This window comes from Lagenorhynchus albirostris, chromosome 7, assembly GCF_949774975.1.
Source record: "Lagenorhynchus albirostris chromosome 7, mLagAlb1.1, whole genome shotgun sequence".
NCBI lineage: Eukaryota > Metazoa > Chordata > Mammalia > Artiodactyla > Delphinidae > Lagenorhynchus > Lagenorhynchus albirostris.
In genome coordinates this window covers 907962-926965 of record NC_083101.1, presented here as the reverse complement: position 1 = coordinate 926965, position 19004 = coordinate 907962, and the positions used below count along the sequence as shown (strand labels likewise).

Sequence of the window (19004 nt, the reverse complement as noted above, 5' to 3'; positions counted from 1 at the left end):
GCTGGCTCCGCATAGAGGTGTGGGGCGTTCACATACACACACACACACACACACACAGGCTGGCTCCGCATAGAGGTGTGGGGCATTCTCTCTCACACACATACACACATACACACACACACACACACACACACACACACACAGAGGCTGGCTCCGCATAGAGGTGTGGGGCATTCTCTCTCACACACATACACACACACACACACACATGAGTGTCAGGCCCAGCCCTCCTGGGCAGCGTGCCTGGACCAGACTGGCCCCCAGCGAGCAGACCAGGTTGACCCCAAACAGCCCTGGGCCTTCCTCTGGCTGCTCCAGCCTGGACCCTGTCAGGGCTGCAGCCCTGCGTGCCCACCCTGGCCCAGGCCTGTGCGCAGGCCTAGGCTTCAGTCCAGGGAACGAGGTGCAAACTTTGGCAGAGTTTTAATGGCAAGGTTGGCTGCAGCGACAGTGCCACGCGGGTGGGGACCAGAAGCTGTGGTGGGCAAGGGGTCAGTGGGCAACAGGGCAGGGCCAGATCCCTGAAGAAGCAGCGAGCGAGGACCGGTGGGCGGTGGCGGGCGGGCGGGCGGGCGGGCGCTACATGATGGAGCAGGCAGACAGCGGGTTCCGCACGTGGCAGGTGCACGCGGCCCCGCAGTACTGCCGGAAGGTCTGGTAGCAGCTGCCCTCAGGCTCGCCCCCCCACTGGCCACCGGACGGAGCGGTCAGTGCCTCGGGTGGCAGGCGGCTCAAGATGGACGTGTTGACGGCCAGCGCAGCCAGGCCGTAGTCAGTGAAGAGCACAGTCTCGCGGCGGCAGGTGGGACAGGAGATGAACTTGTACTTGGGGCAGGACTCGTAGAGAATCTGCAAGCACTGCTCACACACAGAGTGCAGGCAGGACAGCACGCGGGGCCGCCGCTGCGTGACGTTGTACGTGTGCCCGCAGGTGGGGCACTCCAGAGGCTCTCCTGCAGCCGCTGCCGCTGCCGCGGAGGCCCCTGAGGCCGCAGGGCCAGGCCGAATCACATACTGATTCACGATGACCTCGTCCGCCGGCGCCACCCGGGGGAAGCCCAGCTCCGTGCTGCCCTTGCGGGGCCGACGTGGCAGTGGCGGGGTGCAGGGCGCCCCTCCCAAGGCAGGCATGTCCCCCCCACAGGCCTGGTTGGCGATGATCTCTGTGTCTGAGGGCCAGGCTCTCTTGGGCGCCAGAGCAGGGGTGGGCCGGGGTGCAGGTGGGAAGCAGGGGGCGGCCGCCTGCAGCTCGGGGAACTTCTCAGGGTGGACCATCTTCATGGCCTCCATCCTGAGGATGACATGGGGGCCCTTCAGGCAGGACATGAGGAAGCTCGGCCAGCCACTGCCCGCCTCGGGCCCAGGGTCAGCCGGCATCCGGCTGTCTCCAGTCAGACTGGGTGTTCGGGTGGGTGGGGGAGTTGGGTGCGGCCGGGGGGGAGGAGAGGGGGCAGCATCCTGGTCCCGCCAGGCCTGGTGGGGACCCTGGACGCCCTGTGGACTCCTGGGGGAGGCTGGCAAGAGCTTGGGGGGAAGGGCCCCCCCCAGTGGCCACAGTGGCTTCTCAGGTCCAGTCCGAGGAGGAGGAGGAGGGAGCGGGGGAGGAGGAGAGGAACAGGGGCAGGGGGGTGTGGGAGACTGCCCTGGGCTGGAGGTCGGGCCCAGGGGCTCACCCAGGGTCTCTGGCTGCTGAGGCTGGCGAGGGGGCGTTGGGGGGTGTCCCCCTGCAGCCGAGATCAGCCGTCCCGGGGCCGGGACATCCGGGCAGGCAGGGGCTAGGTGGGCCCCATGGCTCCAGGACAGGGCGCCCAGGGAAGGCAGCTAGCCTGAGCCCTGGCTGCGGAAGGACCCGGGCTGCAAGCTCGGCGGCGGCGGCGGCCGCGGCGGCCGCGGCGGGAGCAGAGGAGAGGCCTTCACCGGGCCCGAGCTGCAGGTGAGAGACAGCGTGAGGGCAGCGCCCGGGCCCACCCTCACCCTCACCCTCACCCTCACCCTCACCCTCACCCTCACCCTGCACAAAAGGGTGCCCGACCTCTGACCCTTACCCTCGCCAGACTCGGAACCCAGCCCCCTCCCCTGTCCCCGTTCCCGAGGCCCGACCTCTGCCTAGGAGTGGAGGCCGGCGAGCGGCGACCCCGCGCTGTCCCGCCCCGCCCGCGCTCACCTGCCCCAGCCTGGCGTCCCCGGCCGGGCCGCGCGCCGCCGCCGCAGAGGTTGTCTCAAAGGCAGGCCTGGATGCGGCGCCCGCGCCTTGGCCCGGTGGCTCCGGCGGCTCTGGCGGCGACCTCGGGCGATGGCCGGGCCGCGGCGGCTCCCGGGGGCGTGGGGCGCGGGGCTCGGCTCGGCGCGGCGGCGGCGGCGGCGGCGGCGGCAGGTGCGTGCCGAGCGTGGCGCGCTCTGCGGCGGAGGCGCGGGGACCGCAGTGCGCGCGGCGCCCGCCCGCGCCCGCAGCGCCACCCCCCCCCGTCTGGGGACCCGCGCGGGGTCCGCGGGGCGGGGCCAGTCTCTCTGCCGCCCCTCGATCCGCCGCGGGCCTGGCGCCCGCTCTCGGGGTCGCCCTCCTCCTCCCAGCGCGGGCCGCGTGGGGGTCAGGATCTCCGCGGCGTCCCCCCTCCTGCCTCCCCTTCCCCCGTCCCCGCCTGGCTGAGCCTGGGTCCTAGTCAAGCCCTCCGCCTCAATTCTGGAAGGGAAAGCCTGCTTTGAGCTCTCACAATGCCAGAGGGAGGAAGGGGAGGAGAGAGCCCAGGGGTGGTCCCATGAAAGCTGGTTCCCAGGACCCCACCATGGGACTGCCTTGTGTCCCCGCCAGAGTCAGGGTCTCTGCTTGCCCTTCCACTCGGCCCCCAGTGGGGATGCCTCCAGGGTTTTCTGGCTCACAGGTGCAGCAGGCTGTTTCAAAGACCGCGATGTGACAGAAGAGGGTGATCAGGGGTGGGCAAGCCACATCAGAGGAGTGAATGGAGGGAGGAACGGCAGTTGGGAGAATGCTCCAGGGACAGGACAGTTGGACAGATGGGTGGTGTGAGGGGTAGGTGCAAGGTCAAACAGACAGCTGGACAGGCTGCCATGGGGCAGCTCAGGGAGGACACGCACCTACACAGGGTGGGGTGGCCCTTTCCTGCATCCCAGCAGGTCAGCACGTGTCCCGTTGTCACAGAGTTGTGTGCTAACCTGACCGCACCCAGCACAGAGGCTCCATTCCTTTCTGCTTCTTCCTCAGGCCAGGCTTCCTTGCCCACCCCCCACCCCCCCGGGATACGCCCTCTGCCTGTGAGGAGCTCTCAGGTGAGAGGGAAGACAGAGGACACGCTGACAAATACAGGGCAAGGGACCAGGGCTGCATGGGCCTCCAGAGAGCCTTTCCCTAACCTGCCAGGGCCACCACATGGCATGCTGGCACTCCTGTGATCAGCACTGGGCCATGCACCTAACCCTGGACAGTCCCAGCCCCTTCTGGCCACAGCTCCTCTGCTCTGTGCAGGCCAGACTGCACCTGGCTATACACCTAGCCCCAAGTCCTGCAGGCAAAAGAGCCCGGAAAGGTCGGCGCTCCTGATAAAGGGCCCCACGCGGGCAAAACAGGCTGCAGAGGCACCCCTGGCCCATAGGCCTTGACTTTGCCGCTCTTTGCCATCTCAGGCTAGTGCCTGCGCCTCTGTGCCCTCCCCCATTCAGCGAGAGCATGTGTGCTAGTGTGCAGGTGCCCCGTGGGAGGGGCAGCGGGGTGCTTATGGGGCCCTGGCGCGAAGGCAGAGAACCTGCGGCAGCCCCGACCAGGGGAGGACTGGGGGTCCAGTCTAGGCAAGGGCTTTGCTCATCTCCCCACCAACTCCCTAGGCGCGCACCCAAGGTGGTACCGGCCACTAGGCCCCACCCCTTACCCGAGGCCCCGCCCCTGGAGATAAAGTCCACCCAGTGCAAGGCTCCCGCCCAGAGCCCGCCCAAACCCACGCCTCCCGAGCCGGGCGGCTCAGAGATGGTGCAGCCCAAGCCGGGTCCTGGACAGATGAGGCCAGCTGACCCCGAACCTGGTGTTTAGGAAAACCCTTGAGCGCAGAGGCTTCTGGGGAATATAGTTCCCACCGGTCGCACCTCCACCCCAACCCTGTCAGTCCTGTTTTGCGCATGCGCCAGCCTCCTCTCAGCAAGGGGCAGAATCTGTAGGGGCTGTGGGCGGGGCTTCTGGCGCCTGCGCACTGGACCTCTGTTGTCCGCCGCCGAACTTCCCGGTCTTTGGGCCTAATTGCCCCTACGTCTGGTGCCGCATCGGTACTACTCATGTCCGGACCGGTCTGACCGGCCCCATGCAGGCCACTCTGGTCAGCTGGCCTCTGGGCCGTGTCTGATTTGATCCCGCCCTTCCTGGGGGTGCCCCCCGAGCGCCAAGGACTAGGGGTGCGTGTCCAGGCCGCACCCTACTGTCCCGGTTGCCCCAAGCGGAGCTCACCGTGCCAGGCCCAAACCCAAGACCCCAGTGCTCACATCCACCCCCCCACATACAGCGACCCTGTATGGCAGGTGCTATGTGCCCCCTCACAGATGGAGGGGATGCAAGGGCCAAGGATGGGGACGCTGAGGGATCGGGGGCTTGTGGCCCACAAGGCCACCAACCAGAGAAAAACTAGTTTCAGAAATGAGCTAGAAACGTCACTTGTGTATGAAGCCCATGTCGCCAATTGTAAGATAAGTAAGTTTTATCGGCAAAGGTGTGTAAACCGAGCATTTCTTATCGGTTAAAAAAACCAGCAAACCTCCAAGCCGTGTGTTCGCAAACATCTTGGTCTCTGCCTGCGGGGTAGAGGCTGGGTCACAGTGAGGACCTCTGCTCTCTGCTTCGGAGCAGAGGCTCTGAGACGTGTGAGTAATGGCTGGGCCCCCAGACCACCTGCAGGCCTGACCCCAGACTCGCCTCCTGTCCTGCCTTCTGGTGAGCTGCAGGTCCCTGGAGGGCCAGGACATGCCCCAGATGCGTTGAGGCTGAATCACCCAGGCTGGCAATGTCCCGGGGAGGCCAGGCTGCAGTCAACGCCCATCCAAAAAAGGAATGGTGGGTGGCCGCTGTGCTCCAGGAGCCGGGGCCTCCTGGGATCCTGGGAACCCCATCTTTGAGCCCCGCCCACAGCCCCGCCCCTCCCCAGGAGGGAAAGGGCAGCTGCCAGTCGCTCAGCTCACAGGCACCGGGCCCCGGCCCAGAGAGCTCACGGGCGCCGGGCCCGGCCCAGAGAGCTCACGGGCACCGGCCCAGAGAACAAGACAGCTTGCTGCCTCCACCACTTCAGGTGGGTCCTGGGCTGAGGGGCTTCCGCACCCCCTGTAGGACCAGCTTAGCTGCATATCCCAGCCCCCACCCCACTCCCAGCTCCGTCACAGGGCCCTGTCTCTCAGGGAGGGCAGGGGACACCTGGGGGCAGCTAGGAGACGCTGGCCCTCACTCTCCTTACTCTCCGCTGCCTTGCACACACACTGACACATAGGCCTCACACACACACTCAGGTGCTTCCACAGCCTGGCTTTTCTTGGGTTCCCCTCCACTGAGCTGATTTTGTCTCCTCTGCCCACCCCTGCCAGGGCAAGCCATGGACCCCCCTGAGATGCTCGTCAAGGACCCGTATGCCCATGTCAGCATCCCGAGGGCTCACCTGCGGCCCGAGCTGGGGCAGCAGCTGGACGCGGCTCCATCCTCCTTGGAGTCTCAGCCTCTGCCCGTGGGGTCCTGCACCCTGGAGCCTACCGAGGAGGCCCCAGGGCCCAAGGGTGCCAAGGGGCCTGCCTCCATCCAAGGCCAGCAGGCCTGGCAGCAGCCCTGCACCCCCTATGGCAGTGGGCAGGGCCAGGCAGGACTGACCTACGTTGGCCTGCCGCCGATGGGGTGTGGCGGCAACACTGCCCACCACTGCTGGTGCTGTGTCATTTCCTAGCCTGGCCCCTGGGCCGCAGGGCCTGCTGCGCGGCGCCCCCACACGGCAAGCCGGGCCTCTGCTCAGGTGGCCACAGCAGTGCCTGGACAGTTGCAACAGCCACTGGCCTGTTGTCATGGGTGTTGGCTGCTCCCCACCCTGGACAGCGGCACCTACCCACCGAGAAGGCTGACAGCTCAGCCCCCGCCCCTGAAACAGAGCCCTGGGCGTTAGCCATAATGGCAGCCCCGGGGACACCCTTGACCACCTCTTCAAGGCCCAGGGCCAGGCAATAAAGCAGGGCGAGCTTCGTCCCGGCCCCTCTTCCTTGCTGCTACCCGCTTTGGGAGGGTCCCAGGCTGGAGGCCACCACAGGCTGCCAGCCGCTATGGGACATTCCGGGGTGGGGCAGCCTCATGACAACCTAACCTGCTCTGCACTCTCAGGTTGGCCCAGAGGCTGGACAGGAAGGCTGGTCGGGCCTGGGTTTGAACTGCCCTGCATTCCCTGGGGCCGAGGGTGAGCATGGGAGACAAGAGAGTCTGCGGGTCACACAGCAGGAGCATGCTGGGCCTGGAACCAGGAGTAGAGCCCGAGAGAAGCCTCCAGGAGGAGGACTGTGCTGGCAGCACAGTGGTGGGCGGCACCAGCGCGGGCAGGTTTCCAGGAGTGGAAGCCCAGGTGGCCAGCACCGAGCCTGCCCACCCGTGACTCACTGCCCTGCCTCGGCCGGGGTGTTTTCCTGGTTTCCCACAGAACATCCAATTCCTGAACATCTGCCGTGTGCTTCTCCCCGCTGTCCTGCCTCTGGGGCCTGGGCTTTGTGGAGGTGGGCAGAGAAGGCGCTGGGCCAGACCCATCCCCCACCTATCCAGCAGCACAGCGCACCTGCGTCAGGGGCATGTGGGGAGCTGAGCCGTTTGGCACGGGGGCGAGGCCGGGATGCCAGTGTGGAGACTGAGCAGCGAGGCCGGTACCGGGCACACTGATGTTTCCGGGACCAGGCAGAGAGAGCCGGAGGAGGCCAAGCTGGCCCCGCAGGATGGACGTGTCCTGGTGCCAGCCTTCCCCCGACCCCTGGTGACTGGCCACACGGCAGGACTGGTCCCTGGGCGTGGGCAGGCGTGTCACTGGCCTGACTCCACGGTGCTCAGGCTCCCGGCCCTGCCCCATGACTGGCCCGCACAGGAAGATGACCCCACCTGGGCCAGCCACCAAAAACCCATCTGACCAGCCCAGGAGGCGGGGGCCTGCCGGGATGGCAGGAGTAAGGAGGGGACCCTCTGGGCCTGGCTTCCTCTAGCGGGACAGAGAGGGTTCTGGGGTCCTGACCTCAACCCACCCTTCCCAACACACCCCATTCTGCTATGTCACTGGGCTGGCCCCAGAGCTTTGACCAGGCAGAGGCCAGGGGGAGGTGACCTCTGAGGAGGGCATCCGGAGCTGCCTGCGGTGCCCTGCACCTCAGAGAGTTTCTGGGTGGCCTCTGTATGAGTGGGGATCTCCACTCCTGTGCTGGAGGGCCTCCTTGCAGCCTTACGGGGCTGGCTCGTGATGGGAACGTGACAGGCCTAGCCCAGACAGGAACAAAGGCAATGGGACAAATCAACATGGACACGCACACTGTGGCTGTGCTTCAGCCACAGAGCAGAAGGACCCCTCAGAGCTCTGAGCTGGTGGGGGTCCTGGCAGGCTTCCTGGAGGAGGTGACGCTTGAACTAAGAGCTGAAGAACAGGCATCACCCAGGTCAAAGCCAAAAAGCTTTCCCATCGTGAGGTGGGGGTGGAGTATGAGTGCGGGTGGGGTGGGCACAGGTCTGGGTGGACGAAGCGGGAAGATGGGCAAAGTTGAGTGGCAAAGCCAGGCCTGGGTGAGGGGTTAGTGGAGCTGGGTCTGCGCATGAAGGGGGCGGGGCAGGCAGAGTGGGGGGGGGCCCTTATCTCCTGATGAGTTGGTGGTGCCGGTGGATCCAGTTGCAAGCTCTTTGTGGCTGAAAGGGGAGCCCACGCCTGCCCACAGCCACCACCTGCCTCCCTGCTGACTGGTCCGTGGTAGGCCAGTAACGCGAGCCCCAAGGAGGGAGCCGCAGGGCGCCCTGGGTCCCCCCTACGGCCAGCCACCCTCTGGCTGGACATAGCCACCCAGCAGAGCGGATGCAGGTAAGAGACGCCTGCGGCTCAGGCAGGCTGGGGTGGGTTCGGGCCTGGGATGGCACACGAGAGCCACAGAGGGAGACCAGACAGCAGGGCAGGGTGCTGCCCAGCAGCTGTCACAGGGACCCAGGCTGTGCCCAGAGCCTGGTATCCACCAGGCCCACTGGCCACCACCCACCCTCCCGTGTCCGCAGAGGCCTGGGCTCCTGTCCTCCGGTGGGGCTTCTGGTGCTGAGGCCCCAACCACGCAGGACAAGCATGGGCAGCCTGGGACGGGTAGGCTGCAACCCCCCTGCATGCCTCCCCCAGGATGCTGCCGCCAGAGGGTCCCCGGGCCTCCGAAGAGGGCACAGCCGCTGGGCCCCAGCGAGGTGACTGCGTCATCTGCTACTCAGCCTATGACCTCACTGGGCACCTACCCCGCCGCCTCTACTGCGGTCACACCTTCTGCCAGGCGTGCGTGCGGCGGCTGGACACGCCAGCCCACGAGCAGCGCTGGATCCCCTGCCCGCAGTGCCGCCAGAGCACACCCACGCCCCGTGGAGGGGTGGCCATGCTGGACCTCGACCTGGCGGCCTTCCTGGCCGTCAGGGCCGAGCGGGAGCCGCCTCGCACAGAACCCCAGCCCCCCACGCCCCTCAAAGGCAGCACCGCCATCACTCAGCAGCCGGCCAGGCTTTGGCCTGCCTTGGGCCCCCAGCCCCACTTCCCCCAGCCCAGATGCTGCTTCTGGGGCTGCAGCGGCCTCTGCTGGGACCCCCCAGGCAGCCCCGAGGCCTGAGCTCCGGCCGGTCTGCAGCACGGCTGCCCAGAACAGCCTGGCGGCAGAGTGTCCCGGGTGCCACTCTGCGTGTTCACCCCGGGGCCACAACCTAAGGTCGGGAGCTGTGCCCACAGTACCGTAAGCCCCTGCAGGAGCTGGAATCCCAGCCAGGCTTCCCAGGCCCCGCGCTGGTCTGTGTGCAGGGGAGCGGTGCTGCTGTCAGAGTCGCCTGCCAGGCCAGCCCGGGGCCAGGCCCAGCTCACAGGGTGGCTCCTGAAAGGGTCTGGGCTGCAGGCCGGAGCGGCAGGGCCCGGCAGAGGCTGTTCCCGGTCCTGCTGGAGCAGGTCTCCCCTCCTCTACAGAACGGCCCAGAGGCGTGAGCCCGGAGGGAGGGAGGGCCTCTCCCTTCACCCCTGGCCCGTGAGGCAGCCCTGCGATGACCGTCTGCTCGCTGAGCTCCCGCTGTGTCGGGAGCTGTTTGGGGAGGGTCCCCCGGAGGCACAGTCCCTGCTGCCACAGGTGTCCAAGGAGGTCCAGGCCCAGGGTGGGGGGACCTGCCTGAAGGGCTGCTCAGGACAGCCGCTCCCATGCCAGGCCCTCAGCTGCCTTCTGCCTCCCCGTGGCCACCAGACAGGCCCTTCAGAGGGACCAGAGCATGGGCTGGAGACAGTGGACGCAGACCCCACCAATTGGGCTGCAGCATCCCCACCCCCGCACAGGAAGGAGGCCCTGGGAGGGCCCACGGGGCCCGCGCCGGGCAGCGGGTGGCAGGGACGGACAAGAGAATGTGCTGAGAGGACACTCAGAAACCTCCGCCCTCCTGGGGACAAAGTCCCCCTGCACCAGTGACCGGTGGGCAGCAAGCAGGGGGCCAGGAAGACCAGGCCTGACAGGGAGGGGCCGGCCCCAGCCGGACAGCTCTTCCTCCCCACATCCCAGGAGCAGGAAGGGGACTGACCCCAATAAGAGGCACTCCACGAGCAAGGGGGCCCGGTCAGGGCTCAGCTGGAGAGAGAACAGGATGGGCCGAGTCTCCTGGTCCAGGTGAGCTTGGGCAGTGGGCTGGGCAGCAACGTGGCCTGGGGGAGGGGCCTGGCCCGCCCTCCCCCTTGCAGATGACGGCATGACACCCGTGACCGTGACCATTGCTGCCCAGCACTGGGGCTGAGCCCGCAGGGAGCTCTGCCAGGCCCAGCCCTGCCCCAAGCCCAGACCTGAACTGGATGACCTCAGGGGCTGTTGCCCTCCCCGCCTACCTGGTGCAAAGGGCTTCCCTCTGGCTATCGGACCTGGGCAGGAAAACCACAGTGAGGTCCGTAGAGCTTCCCGAGGGGTCCCCAGGCTGGCCAGTCAGAGCCCCAGCACCCTGCCCTGCCTTGGGCAGGCAGCAGGCAGCACCTGGCGTGTCACCAAGTCATCCATTCGTGGAAGTCCAGCACTCAGGACCCCCTGCCCAGCCCCGCAACAGCCCTGAGTGACAGTGGGGCCTGGACGAGGCGGGTACCGGGGCTGCAGTGGTACCCCTCAGGGGCCTCGGCTCCTGGGTAAACATTAATGGGGCTCAGCGCACGGCAGGTCATGTGCGCGCCCAGCAGATCTTTGACCTGCAGCTGCTCCTGGCCTGTGTCTCCTCCCCGAAGGTGCCCCTCACTACCCACACAGGTAGGAGCTTCTAGGACCAGGTGGGGACCCAGGACACTGGGGTCAGGGCTGGGTGACCTCCAGGGCTTAGGCGCCCCCCCCACTCTCTAGGAGCTGAGGGAGAGAGAGCAGCTTGGGGGCAGCAGGCTCCCCAGCTCCCGGGCCTTGGGCACTGGGAGCTGAGGTAGGCGGCTCGATGGGAGCTCCAGACCCAGCAGGCTGAGGAGGGAGCCTTGAGGTGGGGTGGGGGTGACCAAGCCCCCTGTCCTGCCCCCCATCACTGGAGGTGGGGCCCTTATCAAGCGGAGATGTTGCCGTTTGGTACCAAATACCAGAGTCTAAGCCGCGACCGGCTGCAGTGGTCTCTGTGACACCTGATAGGAGAGGTCCCCGAGTCCCCGGCTCCCGACCACTTCCGGCCACACCCCAGCACCCTAGGCCACCCACCAGGCCTTCTTCCAGCCAGGACCAGCAATGGAGCCAGGGTTCCCTCAACTCGGTCCCCCCAAACTGGACTGGGCTCACCTGACAGCCACTTGAGGTCACTATAGCCATCTCCCTGCAGACAGAGAAAGGGGACAGTCACCAAGGCCAACGGCGGGTGGGAAGGGAGGACAGCGGTGAGGTCTCAGGCCAGGGGACCCCAAGACCTGGCGGGCAGGGGGAGGAGCTGTGTCTGAACTGCCCTTCCCCCCAGCAGATCTAGATGTGGGCCTGGGCCTGTCCCTGCCCAAAATCCATGCCGAGTTCCCTCACCTGCGCCCAGGACCCTCCTGCCACTCTGGACACAGTTGGCCTGGTGGACCAGAGGCTGGGAAATGCAGGTACCAGCAGCCCCAGGGTCCCGGAGCCTCGGCCTGCCTCCCTGCCCACCCACCTGGCCCCTGACCCATTGCTCTGGGGAAGCTGGGAAAGGGGCTCCAGCCCATCCGTCCCCAGGAGAGCCCAGGGGCCGGAACAGTTGGGGCCCCCCTCCTTCCCACTCTTGTCCCTCACCCCAAGCCCCTGTGCCACAGTCCCCCCAACCCCTTTGGGCGCCACCTAAAGGTGTCCAGGAAACAGCTAGGTTCCTGGCCCTACCTGACCCTGATCCCTGCAGGGACCTCCGGTTCTGCCCCCATCTTGGAAGACAGGGATGTGGACCCCTGGGCCCTCCCTCAGCTAAAGGACACTGGCCAGTCCTGGAAAGGTAGGTCTGGAGATGCTGGGTAACCGGACAAACGAGGCTCGGACTTGCCAGGGTGTGAGCGTGAGAGGGTTCTTGGGGAGAGAGAGCAAGGAGGGGGTTTGCCTCAACGGGCCCCATGGAAACCCGCCACGCAGACCACCACCAGGGCACCCTGGTCCCTCAGCTCAACGGCCTGCCTGCCCACCTGCCCTCCCTCCTCCCTCCTGTGGGCAGTGAGGCTCCCCGGAGGCCCTAAGGGGCTGTCTGCTTGGCCACTCTGCAAAGGAACAGAGGAGAGGGACCCTGGCCCTGTGCTGGGAGGGGGGAGAAGAGGAAGGGGCCTGGAAGGGGAGCCGGGGCGGGGGCAGGGTGGGGACTGGCTGAGGACAGCCCTGCCCTCTGTCCTCAGAGCTCAGCATGGCCGGCAGGGTGCTCCAGGGGGCTGCTGGCTTCCTCAAGGCCTGTGGGCTCCTGGGCAGCCTCTACCTCTTCATCTGCTCCCTGGACATCCTCAGCTCTGCCTTCCAGCTGCTAGGCAGTGAGTGACTGGCTAGGTGGCTGGGGGTGGGGCAGCCAGCCAACCGTCCCCAGCCTCAGGGCACCGTCTCCCGGGCGTAGGCAAGGTAGCTGGAGACATCTTCAAGGACAACGTGGTGCTGTCCAACCCTGTGGCTGGACTGGTCATCGGCGTGCTGGGCACGGTCCTCGTGCAGAGCTCCAGCACGTCCTCCTCCATCGTGGTCAGCATGGTGGCCTCCAAGCGTGAGTGCCCCCCTCCCCTCCCCCAGGATGGTGGTGGCGGGGTGAGGGCCGAGAGGCTGATGCAGCACCCCTACAGTGCTGACCGTGCGGGCATCTGTGCCCGTCATCATGGGCGTCAACGTGGGCACATCCGTCACCAGCACCCTGGTCTCGATGGCACAGTCGGGGGACCGGGACGCGTTTCGGAGGTGAGTGAGGTGCGGGGGAGGGCAGGGGCTGCGGCTGGGGCTTCCGACCACCCAACTCCGTGTGGCCTCAGGGCCTTTGGCGGCTCAGCCGTGCACGGCGTCTTCAACTGGCTCACGGCGCTGACCCTGCTGCCGCTGGAGAGCGCTGCGGCCCCCCTGGAGAGGCTCAGCGCACTGGCCCTGGGCACTGCCAGCCTGCAGCCCGGGGGGCGCGCGCCTGACATCCTCAAGGTGCTGACACGGCCGCTCACACGCCTCATCGTGCAGGTGAGGCCAGCCGCTGCTTCCGGCAGGACCCACACGCCAGGCGTGGCGGGGAGGGGTTTCTTGGGGAGGTGGCGACAGACAGTCGAGGCAGATGTGGGCAGGGCGTCGTCGGCTGGGGAAGAGAGAGCACACTGGGCCAGGCTGTGGTCCTCTGAGCCCCCGGGGAGTCCAACACCAGACCCAGACTCCTCTGTCCCCCAGCTGGACGCTGATGTCATTACGGGCCGCGGCACAGGCAACGCTACCAACAGTAGCCTCATTAAGCGATGGTGTGGCACCGAGGTGCAGACGGTGAGGTGCCTTGGACCCCTGAACTCCGACCCACTGAATTAGCCGGTGCTGGCTACTCTGAGCCTGTCCTGAGCCCAACCCGCCTTGCCTCCCCAGACTGCAGGGAACAGCAGCACCTGTGCGGCGGCCACTGGGGGCCCCTGCCCTGCGAGGAACAGCTCTGCCGCCGAGGAGCAGCTTCCCTGTGAGGCCCGGCGCCCGCCCCAGCCCCGCCCACCCCGCGCACGGGCCGCAGCTCACCCACCCCTGCCCCGCCACCAGGCCGCCACCTGTTCGAGGGCACAGCGCTCGCGGACCTGGCCGTGGGCTTCATCCTGCTGGCTGCCTCCCTGCTCGTGCTCTGTGCCTGCCTCGCCCTCATCGTCAAGCTGCTCAGCTCCACTCTGCGGGGCCGTGTGGGCCAGGCCGTGAGCACCGTCGTCAACGCTGGTGGGCCTTGGGGAGGCGGTGAGGGTGGCGGCGAGGAGGCCCGACTGCGGGTGACCGGCTCCCCCTCCGCAGACTTCCCCTCCCCATTCGGCTGGCTCAGCGGCTATCTGGCCATCCTCGTGGGGGCCGGCCTGACCTTCGCGCTCCAGAGCAGCAGCGTCTTCACTGCAGCCGTCGTGCCGCTCATGGGTGAGCACAACAGGTGGCACCTGACCGAGGGGGCAGGGGGTGAGGGGCCCGTGATGACCCCTGGCTCCCCCAGGGGTCCGGGTGATCAGCCTGGAGCGGGCGTACCCCCTCTTCCTGGGCTCCAACATCGGCACCACCACCACGGCCCTGCTGGCTGCCCTGGCCAGCCCTTCGGATATGCTGATCAGCGCCGTCCAGGTACCACCCTCCCGCACCCCTCCCCTGCCCCCAAGCCCCTCCCACTCCCAACACAGGCCTGGGGCTTGCGCTCAGGCTCAGCCCCCTCCTGTCCAGCCCTCTGGGCTGGAGGCGGCAGGCCTGCCCTGGGGCCTCAGGCTCGAGCTCTCCTGGGCCCCACCTCTGGCTGCCTGCTCAAACCTGCAGCCTCCTCATCTTCCGGGACCCCAGGGGCCCTGTGGGCATTTCTCAGGGTCCCAGGCCTTCTTCTCTTCCCCTGCAACCTTATCATTTCTAGGATCCTGTAGTCCCAGGGTGCCTTCTCCTCCTTTCCAGCTGGCAGCTCCCCCCAACCTCTCCTGAGGGACCACTGCATACTGCTGGCTGTGTCCCTTTGAGGCCTCCCGGCCCTCGGGGGCCTCAAGCCCCTCTATGCCAACACCTCTAGGATGTCCCCCACCCCCAGGCACCTAAACCCCACAGGCCCCTACGTGGACGACTCACCGTCCTCCTCCGTGCACCCTTGGCCGGTCACAATTCTGCCTCCGGGATGCCTCCCCCAGCTGCGCACCCCACGCCCAGTCCCATTCAATCCTGCGGATTCTCTCCAGATCATCCCGTGCTCCACTGCTTCTGTCCCAGCACCCTAACAGGCGCAGCTCCTGAAAGCCTGGATCTTGCTGGGCTGCTGCCCACAAGAAGAGATGAACCCCAGCCCTCCCCGACTCCCACCTGCTCTCTTGCCTTGGCTCTTTGTCCATTTGGAACCTCCCAGTGCAGGGCCCTGATCCACCCCCTCCAGGAAGCCCTCCGGACTGCACCCACCACACCAACTCCTCGACTTCTTCAGCAACCCCTGGAGGGAGTTGTGTTCTCTCCACGTGTGGCCCTGCAACTCCTCCTCACAGGAGCCAGGCCAGAGCCCAGGGCTGGGTGGCCAAACCCGCTCAGGGATGGCATGAGCGGGGTCACCATGAACGACGCTTTGGCAAGCTAAGCCAGCTCAGGGGAAGGTCGAATCCACGGGGTCATCACAGATGCAGTTACCACACGGGGATGCCGTACTAGGGCCCCGACCCTCAAAGTGTTGGGGGGTGCAGGAAGAGCGGGCCCAACACAGCTGGCCAGAATTTGCCCTCCCAGGCTGCCGTCTCGGCTAACGAGCGGGACCGCAAACTGCCTTTGGGCTTAGTGCCCTTTCTGCCAAGAAAGGGAGGGGCAGGCGTCCCGGGGAGCCCAGGGGACCCCGTACCACAGAGCCCAGGCTCCTGAACCCTGCCTGCCCTCCCTCCCTCCAGGTCGCCCTCATCCACTTCTTCTTCAACCTGGCTGGCATCCTGTTGTGGTACGTGGTGCCCGTCCTCCGGCTGCCCATCCCACTGGCCAAGCGCTTTGGGGACCTGACTGCCCGCTACCGCTGGGTGGCCGTCGCCTACCTGCTGCTCAGCTTCTTGCTGCTGCCGCTGGCCGCCTGCGGGCTCTCCCTGGCGGGGAGTACAGTGCTGGCTGCAGTTGGGGGGCCCCTGCTTGTGCTGGTACTCCTCATCATCCTGGTCGCCATCCTGCAGCGGCACCGGCCAGCCTGGCTGCCCCGCCGCCTGCGCTCCTGGGCCTGGCTGCCCCTGTGGCTCCGTTCTCTGGAGCCCTGGGACCGCCTGGTGAGCCGCTGCTGCCCCTGCAAGGCCTGCAGCCCCCCTCAGGCTGCGGCCAAGGAGGCCCACTGCTATGAGAACCCCGAGGTCCTGGCCTCCCAGCAGTTGTGAAGAGCGGGCGCCCCCACCCCCGTTGACCTCTGGGTGCCCTGAGGGATCCTAGTGGCTGCGGACATCTGCATCACCTGCATCACCTTCTTTGCAAATAAACAAGCCTGTACCCAGGTGTGGGTGGTCTTCTCTCCCCAACCCCAGGCTGCGTGGGCAGGGCCCCACCTGCCTCCATAGGGAGCTGGGAGTGGGGCAGCGCCGTTGCTGCCCCCAGCGGACACCCGGGGCCCGCACTGAGCCCTCGTGGGAGCTGGCCTTCCCCGGAGGTGCGGCTACACAGCTGATCCCCGAGGCCCAAGCTGTGACTCTGTTTCTCTCCGCGGCCACTGGGGACAGAAGGCCCTAAGTAGTGGCCAATCCAGAGCGTAGAGACTTCCCCGCAGCAAGAAGCTCAGGGTCCAGGGAGGCTGGAAGCGGCCGGGGCCTTCCCTGTGGGTACAGGAGGGAAAGGGCGACCGGCTCCCACGCACCGCCGCCGCGGAGGACGCGCGCGGGCAGCTCCTGCGCCGTCCAGCCCCCTGTCGGCGGTCGGGCTGGAGGACGTCACGTGGCCGCGGCAGGGCCCCGAGTTCCGCAGGTGCGTCGGGGAGTGGGGCGGGGACAAGCAGAACCGGGGGGCCCCAAGGCGCCCTACTCCTTTCCGTCCCCGTTCTGCCTCTATCTCTTTTTCCGCAGAGCGTGGCGCAGGCGCCGCAGAGCACGGGGCTGCGGGGTGGCGCGTGGCCGGGGCGGGGAGGGGCGGGGGGGAGGCCCTGCGGGGAGGGGAGTGGGCGGGCGCGGGGCTGCGGGCTGCGGCTGGGGGGGGGGGCGGAGCGCGGGGCAGGCGAGCCAGTGCGCGGTTTCCCGGGTCCGCCAGCCTACAGTTGGCCGGCCGCCAGGGGCGCCACCCTGCCGGCCTGGGCAAAGGGGGTGCTCAGTGCCCCCCACCCCAGGAAGTGGGTCCTGCCCGCGACGCCCGGCGCCGCTCGCATCTGGAGGCCCCCACCTACGCGAAACACCTCGGCCGCGAGCCGGTCGAAGGCCTCCGGGCCAGGTGCCCACCTGGGGGTGGAGCGTGCGGGAGGGGGCCGCCCCCGCCCGCCCCCTGCTCCTCCCCGCAGCGCAGCGGGTTTCCACACAGGACCGCTTTTGTCTGGCGGCCGGGCGGTAACCGGACGCCCCTCCAGCCCGGGGCTGCCCACAACCCCAGCCCGACCTCACGCCTCCGCCCTGAGAGGAGGGCATTGGCGGATCACGTGTACCGGCACAAGTCGCGCACGGAGAGGGGCGCGCACGCGCAGACCTGCGGGCCGCTCGGGGTCTGGTTTGCCCCGTTAGCTGCTGCGGCCAGTCACCGCCTCCCGGTCCGTGGATGCTACCCTGATGGGAGCACCTTCCTTCCCTGGCCTCCACGTTTGTCTAACCAAACCCGGGGGGACAGGTGTGAATCGTCAGGAAGATGAGACCAGGGGACCCCAGAACCAATTATTGTCCAGGATCATGTCCTTCCACTTCTCAGGTCTCTCCGCCCCACTCCGTGTCCCCTAGTCCCTCTCAGCCCCTCCAGGTCTCCTGTCCCCCCCAACACGCTCCTGGGTCTCCTGAGCCTGGGGCTCACCCTGGCCTCGGAAGGAGCTAGTCACACGTTCTGAGAGCCACAGGGGCCTCATGGGAACAAGACCCCTGGGGCAGGCTCATTACCCCGTTTTGGCTTCCCCCCACTTTTGTAACCTCAGGACACACTTGTGGTTCTGACATCAACCTCACTCCCATGGAAGTCCCCTGAGGAGGGACTGGGCCTGGCTGCTTCCCTGGGGACATGGAGGGGGCAGCTCCCCCTCCCCATGGTGGGAAGGCAGTGAGAGGGGAAGAAAGTACCCCATGCACCTCTCCTTCCGGGGGCGGGTGAGGCCGCCCACAAAGGCTGACTGCTGGGTCCTTTGAGGCCGTGAACGACTGTCTGCCTGCTGCTCCTGACTGGCGGTAACGCACCCTCCCGCTGGGACCATGGCCACCGGTAAACAGAGCCGTCGTTGTGGATGCCTCCGACAGCTGCAGGCTGGGGCAGGAGGGCCAGGCGCCTAGCACTCCCACAGCCCCTGCCCACTCTGCCCTGCGTCCCGCTGGGCCACAGAGCCGCACTGGGCCCAGACCGGCCCCCCAGCCCAACCTCTCCACCCTGCAGCAGGAACACCCTTGGCTAAGGGTGGGGACCTGCAGGGCTTACCCCCGCCAGCCCTGGGCAGCAGTGGCAACTGTGGTCCTTGGCCGAGGGACACGGGGAGCTTCCTGCTGTCTTGTTCCCAGTGTTCACTTTGGGAGGGCAAGGTGGACAACCTGGTGCCACGGGGGGCTCTGGGGCTCACACCTGGGTGGGAGACACAACCTCTATTTTGTTACCTGTAAAGTAGGGGGGCCATGCCGAACTCCCAGCCCTGTGTGCACTGGTCACAGGAAACAGGGACCTTTGCCAGTGGGGATCTCAGGCAAGTGTGGGGGGCAAGGAGAGAAGGCTTTGACAAACATCTCAAAGAGCACTGCTCACTGGCTCACTTGGAGGAAAATCTGAGCTGCTCCCTTGCTCACCAGTTTGTGGGTTTGGGACAACTCAATGCTACCAGGCCCCAGAGCCTCCCTGCTGCAGGGCCAGGGCCGTGCAGACTGCTGCTTGGGCAGCTAAACCACTTTGCAGGGCACCGTGAGAACCCCGGATGCCAGGCAGTGATCCTGCACACCCCACATGCCACTGCCTGTGGCCAGCAGAAGCCGGGCCCACCTTCCTGGACTGGCATGGAGGGGGGACTGACCAGCACTTTGACATGCTGACTCATCCTCCAGGTCAGGACTGCAGCTGCAGACCACTCTCAGGGGATGCAAAGGCTAATCTCTATGCCGGCATGCTGCTTGCCCCAACAATTCCATCCACAGATTAAGTATAGAATAACATGTCCTAACGCTGCAGTATACCACGATACCGTAGTGTCATGTATTACACGGTGAAGAGAAAAGCGCATTCTCTTTAGGTAGAAATAAACAGGTATTGCCCCCAACACCCTTGGGTTGGTGAGCAAAGGAGGGTAAGAACCGCACTGAGAAAACCAGAATCTACAGAGGACCCAGTGGCCACGGCAATGGAGGCTGTCCAGGGCAGACCCAAGGTCGTAATTCCTGGTTTCTTAAATGTTATGCAAATATACTGCAAGTGTACTGTTTGTAAAAGGAGTGATTAAAGGTGTGACCACGTGTAATTTAACTGTTTTTCCTTCATAAATTTTTTTCCCCCCAAACAAAAATCAAGGACGAGTAAAAACATTTGTCCACCCAGGTGTACTGGTC

General features: G+C 66.5%; 4 protein-coding genes across 6 annotated transcripts; 3 read left to right on the top strand and 1 right to left on the bottom strand.

Moving 5' to 3' along the window:
* Window positions 1-562: 562 nt before the first annotated feature.
* Window positions 563-1923, bottom strand: RNF208 (ring finger protein 208). Its single transcript, XM_060153248.1, has one exon. It carries the CDS (start codon window positions 1375-1377, stop codon window positions 580-582), a length of 798 nt encoding a protein of 265 aa, XP_060009231.1. The 5' UTR covers window positions 1378-1923; the 3' UTR covers window positions 563-579.
* Window positions 1924-4185: 2262 nt separating this feature from the next.
* Window positions 4186-6222, top strand: CYSRT1 (cysteine rich tail 1). Of its 2 annotated transcripts, none has more exons than XM_060153701.1 (2): window positions 4186-4857; window positions 5569-6222. In XM_060153701.1, exon 2 carries the CDS (start codon window positions 5577-5579, stop codon window positions 5916-5918), a length of 342 nt encoding a protein of 113 aa, XP_060009684.1. In that variant the 5' UTR covers window positions 4186-4857; window positions 5569-5576; the 3' UTR covers window positions 5919-6222. The 2 variants fall into 2 exon arrangements, with proteins under 2 accessions (XP_060009684.1, XP_060009683.1); XM_060153700.1 differs by lacking the exon at window positions 4186-4857 and adding an exon at window positions 5216-5279 and having other exon boundaries at window positions 5569-6220.
* A 160-nt stretch (window positions 6223-6382) lies between these two features.
* Window positions 6383-8860, top strand: RNF224 (ring finger protein 224). Of its 2 annotated transcripts, none has more exons than XM_060153698.1 (2): window positions 6383-7674; window positions 8361-8860. In XM_060153698.1, the coding sequence occupies exons 1-2, from the start codon at window positions 7388-7390 to the stop codon at window positions 8830-8832; spliced, it is 759 nt and encodes a 252-aa protein (XP_060009681.1). In that variant the 5' UTR covers window positions 6383-7387; the 3' UTR covers window positions 8833-8860. The 2 variants fall into 2 exon arrangements, with proteins under 2 accessions (XP_060009681.1, XP_060009680.1); XM_060153697.1 differs by lacking the exon at window positions 6383-7674 and adding an exon at window positions 7777-8057.
* Window positions 8861-11194: 2334 nt separating this feature from the next.
* On the top strand, window positions 11195-16027 carry SLC34A3 (solute carrier family 34 member 3). The gene is made up of 12 exons (XM_060153690.1): window positions 11195-11279; window positions 11555-11644; window positions 12033-12161; window positions 12242-12385; window positions 12462-12573; window positions 12645-12840; window positions 13042-13131; window positions 13228-13315; window positions 13393-13560; window positions 13633-13749; window positions 13823-13947; window positions 15225-16027. Exons 1-12 carry the CDS (start codon window positions 11195-11197, stop codon window positions 15687-15689), a joined length of 1809 nt encoding a protein of 602 aa, XP_060009673.1. The 3' UTR covers window positions 15690-16027.
* Window positions 16028-19004: the final 2977 nt, after the last annotated feature.

Coding starts and splice junctions, on each gene's coding strand:
- RNF208 (XM_060153248.1), bottom strand. CDS start 1,377: ATGCCGGCTGACCCTGGGCCCGAGGCGGGCAGTGGCTGGCCGAGCTTC.
- RNF224 (XM_060153698.1), top strand. CDS start 7,388: ATGAGTGGGGATCTCCACTCCTGTGCTGGAGGGCCTCCTTGCAGCCTT. Junction 7,675..8,360: donor AAAAGCTTTCCCATCGTGAG/GTGGGGGTGGAG, acceptor TGCCTCCCCCAG/GATGCTGCCGCCAGAGGGTC.
- SLC34A3 (XM_060153690.1), top strand. CDS start 11,195: ATGCCGAGTTCCCTCACCTGCGCCCAGGACCCTCCTGCCACTCTGGAC. Junction 13,561..13,632: donor GAGCACCGTCGTCAACGCTG/GTGGGCCTTGGG, acceptor CCCCCTCCGCAG/ACTTCCCCTCCCCATTCGGC. Junction 13,948..15,224: donor TGCTGATCAGCGCCGTCCAG/GTACCACCCTCC, acceptor CCCTCCCTCCAG/GTCGCCCTCATCCACTTCTT.
- CYSRT1 (XM_060153701.1), top strand. CDS start 5,577: ATGGACCCCCCTGAGATGCTCGTCAAGGACCCGTATGCCCATGTCAGC.